The sequence below is a fragment of the Entamoeba dispar genome, genomic scaffold (genome assembly GCF_000209125.1).
Source record: "Entamoeba dispar SAW760 scf_1105229460909 genomic scaffold, whole genome shotgun sequence".
In the NCBI taxonomy this organism is placed as follows: domain Eukaryota; phylum Evosea; order Mastigamoebida; family Endamoebidae; genus Entamoeba; species Entamoeba dispar.
Window position 1 is genome coordinate 8,085 of NW_001854428.1, and position 13,420 is coordinate 21,504.

At 22.3% G+C, this 13,420-nt stretch overlaps 4 protein-coding genes across 4 annotated transcripts in view, besides 24 other annotated features; all 4 read right to left on the bottom strand.

Moving 5' to 3' along the window:
• The window catches only part of EDI_162620 (heat shock protein, putative), a gene marked incomplete at both ends in the record, with an annotated part of 2,595 nt that extends 1,296 nt beyond the window's left edge, over positions 1–1,299 (bottom strand). The window contains 2 exons of the mRNA XM_001733348.1: positions 1–51; positions 124–1,299. The exon at positions 1–51 is cut by the window's left edge and continues 1,296 nt beyond it. Coding sequence (XP_001733400.1) covers positions 1–51; positions 124–1,299 — 1,227 coding nt within the window. The remainder of the gene's footprint in view (positions 52–123) is intronic.
• Positions 1,300–2,359: 1,060 nt separating this feature from the next.
• Positions 2,360–2,825, bottom strand: EDI_162730 (uncharacterized protein; the record flags this gene model as incomplete). The annotated part of the gene is made up of 3 exons (XM_001737868.1): positions 2,360–2,388; positions 2,452–2,554; positions 2,595–2,825. The coding sequence occupies 3 exons, from the start codon at positions 2,823–2,825 to the stop codon at positions 2,360–2,362; spliced, it is 363 nt and encodes a 120-aa protein (XP_001737920.1).
• Positions 2,826–3,289: 464 nt separating this feature from the next.
• Positions 3,290–3,338: a sequence feature (AT_rich).
• A 204-nt stretch (positions 3,339–3,542) lies between these two features.
• Positions 3,543–3,723: a microsatellite.
• A 275-nt stretch (positions 3,724–3,998) lies between these two features.
• Positions 3,999–4,178: a microsatellite.
• Positions 4,179–4,184: 6 nt separating this feature from the next.
• Positions 4,185–5,087: a repeat region.
• Positions 5,088–5,736: 649 nt separating this feature from the next.
• Positions 5,737–5,793: a sequence feature (AT_rich).
• Positions 5,794–5,862: a repeat region.
• Positions 5,863–5,971: 109 nt separating this feature from the next.
• Positions 5,972–6,004: a sequence feature (AT_rich).
• Positions 6,005–6,341: 337 nt separating this feature from the next.
• Positions 6,342–6,395: a sequence feature (AT_rich).
• Positions 6,396–6,423: 28 nt separating this feature from the next.
• Positions 6,424–6,453: a sequence feature (AT_rich).
• Positions 6,454–6,585: 132 nt separating this feature from the next.
• Positions 6,586–6,639: a sequence feature (AT_rich).
• Positions 6,640–6,674: 35 nt separating this feature from the next.
• Positions 6,675–6,775: a microsatellite.
• A 325-nt stretch (positions 6,776–7,100) lies between these two features.
• Positions 7,101–7,626: a repeat region.
• Positions 7,627–7,676: 50 nt separating this feature from the next.
• Positions 7,677–7,825: a microsatellite.
• Positions 7,826–7,930: 105 nt separating this feature from the next.
• Positions 7,931–7,966: a sequence feature (AT_rich).
• A 25-nt stretch (positions 7,967–7,991) lies between these two features.
• Positions 7,992–8,169: a microsatellite.
• A 40-nt stretch (positions 8,170–8,209) lies between these two features.
• Positions 8,210–8,305: a sequence feature (AT_rich).
• Positions 8,306–8,358: 53 nt separating this feature from the next.
• Positions 8,359–8,381: a sequence feature (AT_rich).
• A 24-nt stretch (positions 8,382–8,405) lies between these two features.
• Positions 8,406–8,451: a microsatellite.
• Positions 8,452–8,543: 92 nt separating this feature from the next.
• Positions 8,544–8,587: a sequence feature (AT_rich).
• Positions 8,588–8,665: 78 nt separating this feature from the next.
• Positions 8,666–8,836: a microsatellite.
• Positions 8,837–9,522: 686 nt separating this feature from the next.
• Positions 9,523–9,659: a sequence feature (AT_rich).
• Positions 9,660–10,014: 355 nt separating this feature from the next.
• Positions 10,015–10,052: a sequence feature (AT_rich).
• Positions 10,053–10,082: 30 nt separating this feature from the next.
• Positions 10,083–11,170: a repeat region.
• Positions 11,098–11,517: a repeat region.
• Positions 11,518–12,009: 492 nt separating this feature from the next.
• On the bottom strand, positions 12,010–12,531 carry EDI_162740 (uncharacterized protein; the record flags this gene model as incomplete). The annotated part of the gene is made up of 1 exon (XM_001737869.1): positions 12,010–12,531. The coding sequence occupies one exon, from the start codon at positions 12,529–12,531 to the stop codon at positions 12,010–12,012; it is 522 nt and encodes a 173-aa protein (XP_001737921.1).
• Positions 12,532–12,675: 144 nt separating this feature from the next.
• On the bottom strand, positions 12,676–13,002 carry EDI_162750 (uncharacterized protein; the record flags this gene model as incomplete). The annotated part of the gene is made up of 1 exon (XM_001737870.1): positions 12,676–13,002. The coding sequence occupies one exon, from the start codon at positions 13,000–13,002 to the stop codon at positions 12,676–12,678; it is 327 nt and encodes a 108-aa protein (XP_001737922.1).
• Positions 13,003–13,420: the final 418 nt, after the last annotated feature.

Sequence of the window (13,420 nt, forward strand, 5' to 3'; positions counted from 1 at the left end):
TTCTTTATGTCTCTTTCTAATGCTATTTTCTCTACATTTAATTGTGTTTCTCTTCTTCTATTTATCTATTTCTTCTGGTTGTGAATTCTTTTGTGTAAATAATGTAGCACATGCTTCATCAACTAAATCAATTGCTTTATCTGGAAGAAATCTTCCATTAATATATCTTTTACTTAATGTTGCTGCTGAAACTAATGCTGAATCGGTAATTGTTAATCCATAATGATTTTCATATTTCTCTCGTATTCCTCGAAGAATATATAATGTATCTTCTTCACTTGGTTCTTTTACATAAACTTGTTGGAATCGTCTTTCAAATGCTGGATCTTTTTCTACATATTTTCTATATTCTTCTAATGTTGTTGCTCCAATACATCGTAATTCTCCTCTTGATAACATTGGTTTTAAAATATTAGCTGCATCCATTGCTCCTTCTCCTGTTGCTCCTGCTCCTAATACTGTATGAATTTCATCTATAAATAATATAATAGGTATTTTACTCTCTTTAACTTCTTTTATTACTGCTTTTAATCTTTCTTCAAATTGTCCTCTATATTGTGCTCCTGCTATTAATGCTCCCATATCTAATCCAATAACTCGACATTGTAAATTACTTGGAACATCTCCTTTAACTATTCGTTGTGCAAGTCCTTCAACTACTGCTGTTTTACCTACTCCTGGTTCTCCTATTAATACTGGATTATTTTTTGTTCTTCTTGATAAAATACGAATAACTCGTTTAATTTCTTCATCTCTTCCAATAATTGGATCCATCTTTCCACTTTCTGCTTGTGCTGTTAAATCATTTCCATATTTCTTTAATGCTTCATATTGACTTTCTGCTTCTTTTGTTTCTACACTTTGTCCTTTTCTCATTTCTGTTATTTTTTTGTTAAATTCTTTCACATTAATTCCACTATTTCCTACTATTGTACTAATTTCTTTCTCTTCCATTAATGACATTACAATTACATCTATTGCAAGATATGAGTCTCCCATTATTTTTTGTTTCTCTATTGCTCTTCTTAATACTTGTTGTGTTGTTGGATGAAGTCCAATATCAACTGGTGGTGGATTTTGAACTGGGACTTTATTCATTGTTTCTTTTATTTCTTTCTTTAATTTATTAACATCACCTCCCATCATTTCAACTATTCGGATAACAATATTTGATTCTTCTTCAACAATTGCTTCCATCATATGAATTGGCATAATATATGCATTTTTTCTTTCAAATGCTATTTCTTGTGATTCTTTGAACATTTGAACAGTTGCATCTGTCCATTTGTTTGGGTCCATGTTTTATTTCTAAATGCTTGTTATTTGTTCAAGTTCCTTTAAATACTTAATGAGGATGATGTGATGACTTGTTGTTGTGTTGGTTGTTATTCATATTTTGTTATTCATATCAACGTGGAATAACGTGGTATCATGTCATCAAATAATAACATAATTTAATAACAAAAATGAAATAATATCACAAATATCAATGACAATGATGATTTAATCATCGAATGAACATTAAACATTCAAAATAAATGAATGATTTGATTGTTATGTTAATGTGAAATTAGTGTACTAGAAAATATTCTCTTAGTATTTGTGTAACTTCTGTTAATAGTGATGAACAACCACATCATAAAAACAATCTTTCCAAATGATGTAATTTTGATTGGAGAATAATCGAAGTCATTCAAGAACAATCATAAAAACAGCTATCGTAATTTAACAATTGAAGTAGTAAAGTGATAGAAGATTACCCTGCACTTTCTAAAACAAGTATTTCTAATTTAGTAATAGAAGGAGGGATAGTAATTATTTCATGATAAACATCCATAAAAACATTGACAGTCCAATTTATTAATTGAAGTAGGAGTAGTGATATTATTTATTCTACATTCATAAAAACAATAATATCCAATTCTAGTAAATGATGTTGGAATATTAACTGATGTTAAAAATAAACAACCAAAAAACATGTATTTCATAATTCAAAACAGAAAATGGAAGAGTAATTAATGTTACCTTGAACATTCAATAAAGTATTCATTTACTAATTTATAAATTGAAAAATGATATTAATGGAATACAATGAAGTACATTTACACAAACAATTATTACTTATTTAACTAATTGTAATTGGAATAATAAATTCATTAATAATTGTTTTTTCAATTTCTCTTCCATTCATTAATTTTAAACTATACAATAATTCAATACTAACTAATGCTGGTTCATTATAAAATATTCTTTTCATTTATGAATTTTAATTTTTCTAAAGGAATTGATGTTAATAATGAACGTTATTATAAATTAATATATTCTGTTTGTATTATTTATTGTTAGAATGTTAATATTTTTAATGACCTACATCCCAAAACCAATTATCTTTTAATTCTTTATTTGTTGTTGGTATTGTAACTTGTTTCAATGGACTCTAATATTTAAAACTATATTCTCTGAGTGATTTAACTTCTATTGGTATTGTACTTACAGATGTATTTCTATCATATTGTGTATATTCTATATTTACAGATATTTCATTTTTCTTTCTCTTTTAAATATTTTGAATATTCTACTATATACCATATTACTTTTTTAAATATTTTTCCATCTTTAAATATTTTATCATTTTCATTATAAATATGAAATGTTTCAATATTAGTAAAGAATCTTCTTGAATATTCATTTAAAGGAATTGGATTAAAATGAAATCGTTCAATATTTCCTTGAAATCTTTTAACACCCATTTCTAAATTAATAAAATCATTAATATCATTAAAATACATTGATACTATCATTATTTCATTATATCCTAATTTCATTATTGATTTATTGTTTATTAGTTGTTTTTATTAGTTCATTTAAAAATAATTTGAATGAAGTTGTTTTATTGTTATATTCAATTCATAAATGAAGTATAAGATGATTACAGAATATGAATTTGATATTATTTCATTGAGTGTTATCAATTATTTGAAGATTGAAATAGAAATATGATGATATGAATTATCATTGATAATACTATGAATGATATGAATGAATTTACTGATGAATGATGAATATCAAGAGAGAAATGAGATGTGTTATAAGAATATGCAATTGTTTAAATATCAAAATGATGAATATCAAGTAAATATGATAGAATAGAATCAAAAGAAATAAACAAATTAATTATATCACATTGTGCATTTCATCATTTAATTTATCAAATATAATACAATGTAAATAGAATCACAATACAAAATAAATCAAATAATGAAGAAGATATTACAATTGAGAAAGATAGATAAATTCATTATTCAAATTAAAATTCATTGATATTTTTTTATTTTTTAGTTGATAAGAACACGATAAATCATAAAAAAGAACACAACAATAATCACTCTCAAAATATGAAATAAACAATAACCACAATATACAAAACAATTACAAATAATATGGAATGAATGATAAATATGAATTTTATCAGAAAGAATAAATAATAAGAAATTTGAAAGAAAAATAAAGAAATGATATGAAAAATGATAAAATAAGTTGAAATAATAGAAGATATACATTATAATATCATCACAAATTATTATGATGATAACTAACAGTTAAATGAAGAATGAAAAAGAAATAATAAATGATAAATATGATATTTTATATAAAACACAATAAAATAATAAAATAATAATAAATGATATAGTGATATTATCAGTACAATGATAATGTATTACATCAACATTAAATATATCATTGAAAATATATAATTCAATTCTTTTTAAATAAACAACACAAATAATAGAAATGAACAGAAGAACAAAAGAAATGATTGAGTTTATTGAAACAATTCAATAAATGATGTAATTGACATATTCAAAGAAGATAATTCAATATGATGTTATAAAATCATTAATTTGTGTAAAATTGAATATTATCTTCATTATATCAATTATTGAGTAATCAAAGAATGAAGAAATGATGAGATTAACAATAATCAAATGGTAAGATTCAAATGAAATATTGAAAAGAATGAACACAAATACAATATATTTCAACAACAAACAAAAGATAAATAATACAGAAAAAGAAATAAAGAAAATATATAAAATAAGAATAAATAATACAGAAAATAATAAATTAAAATATTAATCAAATAACAAACATACAATAAATAAATACAAATAAAAGAATCAACAATGAAATGAATAATAAAATAAATAATAAATAATATAAATTAAAATAAATTAAAAGTAATATTCAACTTATATACTAAAACAGAAAATAAGAAAGAATAAAAGAATAAAGAATGATAGAAATAAATAATTAAAATAAAATGAAATATAATAAATTAAAGAATGATAATAACATAATAAAGAACAACAAAATAATAATAATAAATAAGAAGAATAAGAAATATAACATAATAAAATGTAATGATTAACTCATTATTATTAATTTCATTATTCATTATTCTTTCAAATAAAATAATAAAATAATAAAGAAATAAGTTAAATTATAAACAATCATTATATTATTTAATAATGATTGAAATAATCTTATTATTTGTATGGCTCTTGTTCAAATAAACCATAAGGAATAATCTCATTTCATTTCAATTACAATAATTCGTTGTGGTGTGAAATGTTCTGGATATTCTTTTCCACAAAGTGCATTTGTTATTCCTTTATATTCATATGAACATTGATTACAAAATGATTCTGTTTTATAATTTTCTTTAAAAATACGAATATCATATCCATATCCAAATTCAAACAAATAAACATCTGATTGATTATATAAACAAAATGCATGTTCTGGATCTTTAATATCAAATTTCATCATTCCTTCTATTCTCCCTTTTGATTTTAATGAAAATAAAAATGATTTTGGATCATTTATACAACCAAATTTATCAATTTTCTTATTAACATATCCTCCAAATTTATTTCCATCTTCATCTTCAATAATAATTATTATATGTTCTTTATTCATTATTCTTTTATCAAATACTGATGTGTTCTTATTCCAATTATCAATATTTGAATCAAATATTATATTTCCTATTTTTCTTGATGTCCATTCTTCTAGTTGTTTGATTTGACATCTTGTAATGGTTAAATCATTAAGAGAAATAATTTGGTCTTTATCTTCTTCTTTTGGTTGAACTTCATCTGTTTCTTCTTTGCTTTCCTTGTTTTTATTTTCTATTACAAATTTTATTTTTTGGAGATGTTTCTTTTTAATTTCTTCTTGTATTATTTCTTTCACTACTTCTTTACTAACTTTGGTGTTGACTGACTTACTGATTTCGTTAATCAAATACCATTGTATTTCTGTACTTGTTGTAATACCTTGAATTTCATTTTCATGGAGCTTTAGGTTTTTGCTCATTTTTTCATTTTCTTCTTTTAGTTTTTTTACTTGTTCATTAATGTTTTCTTTGTTTTCATCAATGAGCCTGATAATGTCTTCTTTTATTTTTTCTTTTGTTACCATTATTTCTAAATTTGTTTCTAAGATACAAATTCTGTATTCATGTTCTTGTATTTTGTTTTCTATCTTTGGAGTAACTGTAGCAGAGTGGATAACTTCTTCATGAAATGGTCTCTGTGTTTTTCTCTTGTTTTGGTTTTCCATTTATTTATTAGTTTTAAGTTCCATTCTGTATTGCAAAATGAATTAATTCGGGAACCAAAATAAGCAAAGAAATAATGCATCCAAATAAAAAACACCACAAAGAAAAGGGGGTAAAATAATTTGAATTAATAAAATAATAGTTTTTATTAATTTGTTCTTAAATAATAAACAAAAAGTAGACAATTAAGTGATAATAGAAATGTTTTATATTGTTCCTTGCTCAGGTAAGAATAATCCGGGAACCAAAATAAGCGAAGAAATTATGCATTTAAATAAAATGATCAATTGAAAATGGTGTAATATATTTTTTTGAATATTAGATTATTCTGTTTTCTATTATTTTCTCTTAAAAATATAAAAATATAAAATAAAATAAAAAGTAGGTAAAATACAAAATCTATAACAATCAGTCGACATTTTGTAATATCTTGTTGTATTGAGTATGATGTATATTGATTTGTTGAGTATATTCATTCATAATTCTGTTCATTTTATATTATTCTTTATTTCATTTACCATCAATTCTATTTTAATATGAAAATATCATTATGAAATGTAATAAAGAAGAACATTATGTTAATTCAAATTTATAATGTTAGTTATGAATATCAATGATTATATAAATATGAATATCCATCTTATTGTTATTAATGTGTAAATATGTTATATTTCATTTATCACATTGATGAGATATCATAATGATATGTTAACAGATGTTATTATTTATTTATTTAAATGATATAATTATTGATATGAAAATTAAATTATATCACAGATGATTATCAATGATGAATGATGATAATATACAATTTAAATTATTTATATTATCATATCAAACAAGAGTTAAATGATGAAATAAATAAAAAGATAATAAATAAGAAGTATCAATGAAATGATGATATGATAATAACAAAATGAATAATTTAAACATCAACACAATAATACAGAATGAAGAATGACTATTTAATATGTAATATAAATTAAACATTTATAAATAATAATAATGAATTTAATGTTCATCTTCAACTTTCATTCATGATAATAATTCATTAATTTTATCATTAATCATTATATTTATTTTCTTATTATTTTCTTTATTCTTTCTTTTATCATTTTCATTTTCTTTTTATATTTATTTCAATTTCAATTTCATCAACAGATATATTCATTTAATACAGACATCAAAGTAGAAAGATAGAACTAATAATATACAAATATATTCTTCTCATATTTAATCACAAATATTTTCATCTAATAATATTTTCTACTATTTTTTTATCTTTTAATCAATTAACAAGAATTAATTTGCAATATGATAATTCATTTCAATATTCTATCAAACATAAACACCAAGTTTTAAACAAACAATGAAGACAATCATTACATTTAGACAACAATTATGAAATAATTAACAACATCACAAATCATTATAATAATATAATGATGAATACGAATGAAATGCATAATTTCTGACCGACTAATCCCATCCCTTTGTTTTAAAACTGTTTATTCATCAACTATTGGCTTATTCTTTGCTTCTAATTGTTGAAATGTGAGAATTTTCTTTTCTCATTTTTGATGTGGAATAGAATATTTTAAACATCAATTATTTAAATATTCATTATTTAATTTCTATTTGATTTTAATGGGTTTAAATTTCTTCTTTATTTTCTTATTTTAAGAAGAATATATAATTACTACTGTATTGCTTTGGGCTAATATTCTTTTTAATCTCAATCACTTGACCCTTTTCCTTTGATAATCTTTCTTATATTATCATTTATACTTGTATCTAATAAGTAATAATACCATCTTTATAAATACCCATTCTTTTTATCAATGATATTCTGTCATTGTAATTAATAATCACTGATATTCTTGCAGCATTGGGTAAGTGTTTTTCAACTAAATACAACATTATAATCAGTATTCAATGGGTATTCGAAGGATGGAAATAATTTAGGGAGTGTGGTGTTGTCTCTGATGTGCTATCTTCGAATCCCATAAAACAAAAAATTAAACAAATAGATATTTAATTAATATGAAGAAGAAGAATAGAATAGACCTTAATAAAGAAGATAGAATAAGAATAAATAAAAATAAAATAATGATAAGAAATTAGAAGAAGATTAAATAAAATATATAATATCATAATGATGAAATAACAAGATAATAAGAGATGAATATGAATTAGAATTAATAAGAACTATTATTTATTATGAATGGAAATAATGAAATATGAGAAATGAATAAAATGAATAAGAATTGAATTTGGAAGTGATTTTATAAAAACATGTGATAAAAGAATTAATAAAAATGAAATTAATGAAATATATTTATTGGTACAAAATAAGAATGAATCATCTATAATAATAAAATATTTAAATAATGAATTTAATGAAATGTATATTAATAAATTGAAATTAAATAATGTAAATATTCATTTAATAAAATAAATTGAAAATGAAATGAATGATATGAAATTAACAAGTATAATATTGATGAATATTAATATAAAAAGAAATGATTATAATTAATTAAAATTAGTGTAACAAAATGGTACATTTTTATAGATTAAGAATGCATTATTTACATAAAATAATAATTTAAAATGATATAGTATTTATAATGATAAAATATCAACAATTGAACATATATTATTAAATTATATTGTAAATAAGAATGTACATATTAATAACCATGAATTAATAAAAGAATGTATCTGGAGAGATGATAAATTAAAATATAAAATAAATGGATTGAATGATGAAGAAATAGAGAATAAAATAGAATAAAATAAAATAAATTTTAATAAAAATGAAATAAGTAAACTCAAAATAAGAATATAAAATAATGAAGTGTTCATTGTATTAAATCAACAAATAGTTAATAAAAGTGAAAATTTCATAAAATATCAGATATTTATATAGAAGATAAATTAAAACAAATATAAATAATAATTGATATGACAATAATATGTGATAAGAAGATAATTCTAATATTTACTAATGAACTTGAAATGTATAGAACACTCCATTTCAAAATAAAATAAATTAATAAACTAAAATGAAAGTAATTTCAGTGGTAATAACAACAAATTGATGAGTCAATAAAGAAACAATAAGAATGATAAAATAACAAGGTATAATAATTCAATATGAAATAAATGTAAAAGATATAATAATTATAAACATGAAAGATAATGAAATAATGTGGATAACATGAAAGTGAATATAAAGATATAGAACTACCTCATGCACATGATTCAATAGAGAGTGAAGGATGTGATGTAATTTCACCTGAGTAAATTGAAATAAATAAAACAAGAACTACTCTTACTTATTTTATTAGTTTTTATTATTCTTTATTACTTTCTTGATTTTTATGAGTTCAAAGATATAATAGAAACACCATTATATACTGCTTGAAAGAATATTCTATTCAATAATTATTGATTAGAAACGATGTTAGATTTAGTTAAGGTAATAATATTATTGATAAATCTGTAACAATACAGATATTGTTATTGTTTATTACTTGTTATTGGGTGTCATGAATGAATATTATTGATTGTAAATGAAGTTCATTGAATAACAAGAAAATGAATACTAATCTATTGATTACAACTAAGGACTATTTTTTATTACTTATTATTGGCTAATGGTAAAGTAGATTATTAATTATTAATGATGCTTATTGATTATAAAGAGTTGATAGTCATTAATTAATAAATGATTATGAAGAATATAGAATATTATTAATAAAATGTGTTATAATGGTAGTTCTTATGAATATAAAGAAGATGATTTATAACCACAGTCACAGTGTTAATGATATATTCTTCTTAACATATATAAATTATTCTCAATACAGTCATGAATCCAATATTATTCAGTGATATTTAAATGTTAAGTTAATAACTTATTTAATTCACTATTTAATTGATTATTCATTAAAATACATTATTTCATATTCAATAATAATGAATAAACTAATTTACTTATCAACATAATAAAAATATAAACATTAAATATCGTAATTGATTGTTTCTTATGTACTAAAATGACGTTAATCCAAAAAGTTATTTATTCTTTCTCTTATTTTTTATCATTTTCTGGATTACGTTCTGGGCTACGATTACTTCTTGCTCTTTGATACTCTGCTTCAGCTCTCTCATGGTCCCCTTGCAAACTTGCTATCATTCCTCTTCTAGTATGTTCAATAGTGTCCAGCTCTTATAATACGTGAATCTCTTGACATTCCCCAATCCTGGGTCTTTTATCAACAGAACGAAGTGCTTTTCCTCCAGCATAATCACTATCTTTTCCTACTTTTCCTTCTTTTTTACTACTTCTGACATTATTCTTTCTTTTCTTTATTTATTGGAACTAAAATAATTCTTTTTATATATTAAAAAAATATATAAAGTTAAAGTCAACTCCAAAATAACCAATAAAAAAAATATCAAATAATAGATATATCACAATTTGATTTTATGATTATTGAGAAGTGATTGTTTCAGTGTTTCAATATGGTCTACTTCTACAATAGAACTCATTTCTAACATATGAGAATTAGAAGGTTCATCTTCTAATGTGTTACCAGTGTTGAATATGTAGAACATTAAATATTTCATGTTTTTAATAATGATTGTTCGTAGTATTTTGTTGAAGTCAATTTGTAATTTTAGTGTTTTTAATCTTCTTACTGTTTCATTATGTATTAATTTATTGGATAATATTACAGGTATTATTTCTACATAAGTTAATTCTCTATTTTATATTAACTTCTCTTGTAATTCTTTGTATTTATTTATTTTGTAAATATAATTTAATTTAATGTTTCTATCTTGACATATGTCAACATCATTAATATACCATTTTTATCTTTGATGATTTGATAATATATATCTGGTATTCTAACATTAAAAGAATTGTCATTAACAAATAAATCAATAATTTAATATAAGAATATATTAATATTAATATACATTTATGATATATATTAAAATCAATTTTCATTAAATTTAATAAAATATGTAATTAATATATGTTTATATATTTGTTTTCATACATAATCATGTTTTGATATTTGATTATTATTCATTACATTATAATAATATATTGCTAATAGATGGAATTGTGTTAGGACAATGTTTTCAATATTTTAATATATCAATATGAAGTAAATTAGAATTAATACTTCGTGTCATAATTACTCATTCTTGCATCTTTACTACTTAGAGGAATACATTTCTTTTTATATTTAATGACATGTGGTTATTGATAATTTCATATTATTAAATATACATTTTACATTTATTATATATTCACCATATTTCTTTTCTTTTAAATATCTTTTATTTATTTTATTTGTTACAAATTCAAATACTTTGTTTACATCATGTTTTCTTTCATTTATTTGTATTATATTAATTTATTAAAATTAATATTCTTACCAAATGTTCTCTTCATTCTTTTAATTATTCAATTTGGATTATCTTTTACTATTATTTCTTTTATTTCTTATTTGTTGTTGTCTTTTATTATGGTATTGTTTGTGTCATATTTGTGTTTTATTATGTGATTTATTTGTATTATAATATTGATTGATTCTATTTGAATTATTGATAAAATACTTATGATGATGAAAATGATTGAAGTGATGAGTGAAACGATTCATACAATTATTATTATAATTATTATGATAATTGTTATGGTGATAGTTAATATTATGGTAATGATTAATGTGATGATTAATGTATTTCTGTCCATACAGATAATAGCTGTTTTCACTCATTCTTCTATCATTTATATTTCATGGATGATATTGATTTCTCCTTCTTTTGTTATTGATTTTTTATAATTTTTGTGGTGTGTCCTGTAACTCTTCTTTTTTTCCCTCCAAATAGCAAATAACATCTAATAGACAATAAAAGGAGTTGAAACGTTGCAGTATTGGATAGTGGTGTTATCGTTTTTTAATAAAGTCAACGTCACGACAAGACAAGACAATAATTATTGAATTGAAGCATGTACCTCATTTAGGGTTTCTTTGCTGTGTTTCTGATATGTAACATTCGATTCTCAGTGATGAATTAAGTAAGAATATAAAAAGCAAGAGATATTTAAAAAAGAAACGTGTAAAAATGCGAGAATAAATGAAGCAAATTTCAACAAATAGATTTTTAAACAAACAAATATATATCAATCAAACTAATTAAACAAAATCATTATTTTCTCTTTAACCTTTTTGGAACTCTTTTTTGGTTATCTTTATTTCCTTCAGTACTTGGTTGGTACAACAAAAAGTATGTTTTAAAGTATTGAATTAAAATTTATTCTTTTTCTTAAAAAGTTAAGAAAATAACCCTTTTTAGTTTGACTATTTTTTTCTTCGACTATCAATAAAAGCTGCAATGACAGTACCCACAATAGCACCTGCAGCAATCAAATTTGGTATTGTTTCGTCAAGGTCGATACCTTCTTCATCTTTTTTCTCTTTTGGTGGATCTCTGTAAATATATTGTGGGACATATTCTTTATGAAAATCTTTGGTTTTAGTCTTAGAACTAACAACTTCCCAATCTAAGTAAACAGGTTCACGCCCATAATAAGGAATTCTTCTCTCCCTAGTCAAGTGGTTGATTTGAATAGTTAAACTGCTTTTTGTTTTATTTATGATTATTTCTTCATCTTTCTCTTCTAGAATAACAGATTCATAGAAAATGTCCCTCTTTACAACTTTATCAACATCAATAAATGATAACTTTCTTGCCCATTTTAAAAGAGATTCAATTTCATTCTCTGATCTAGAGTTATCATATCCTGCAAGTGGTTTTGAGTTTACAAAAAACATTGGGAAAATGATGCGTTCACTTCCTGTTGTTTGGTTAATAAAATCCATCAGTTCTTTATTATAATCTGATCTTTTAGTCTTAATAAGTTCATCTAACACACTTGAGGTTTATAACAATCACAAAATGTCCATACTATACAAACATTTTCCAAAAGCCAGCAATTGGAAAGGCATTAGCTATTATTCTAATCATTATTTTAATATTTTCTGAAATCTATCCTCATTAAAATTTAATACAACAACAATGGCTTGGAGTCCTTCTCCTTCTTTTTTAATATAATCTACCATTTGATTCATATATTCTCTTTGACTTTCTGGACCTTTAGAATCGTTAAAACTAGGTGTATCAATAACAAGTATATCACTTCTATCACCTGTTCCGGAATATCCTTTTGTTTCATTGGTTTCAGAATTAGGATTAACACTAACACTAAACACATTCTTTTTAAGAATAAAATTACCAAGTGAACTTTTACCATGACCAGTATGTCCCATAACAAGTAACTTAGTTTGTTTCATTGTCTCTTGAGTGTTGATTGATAGTTGTTTACAACTCTTTTAAATACTGTGTAAGAATGTAAAAATAAATTCGATGTTATTCAATAATATTTTTGTTCATTTATTTTTATCATTTAAAATAGAAATCACAAAACTCACTTGTTTGAACAAAAATCAATGAGAAACAGAAACTCATTCCAATTTTAAAACTGATTTTTGATTATTTAATAATTTGAATACAATTTATGGTTTTTTTAAATATCATAACATAAATTTATTTACATGTTATAACTAGACAAATTAAACTTAATGAAATGAAATTTAAGAGGGGATTATCAATATTGCATATCCTCTTTTATTTTTTACCAGAGTTATTGAAGAAACAACTAAATACAATTATTTATGTTCAACTTTTATTTTTTCATAACAACAAAAATAA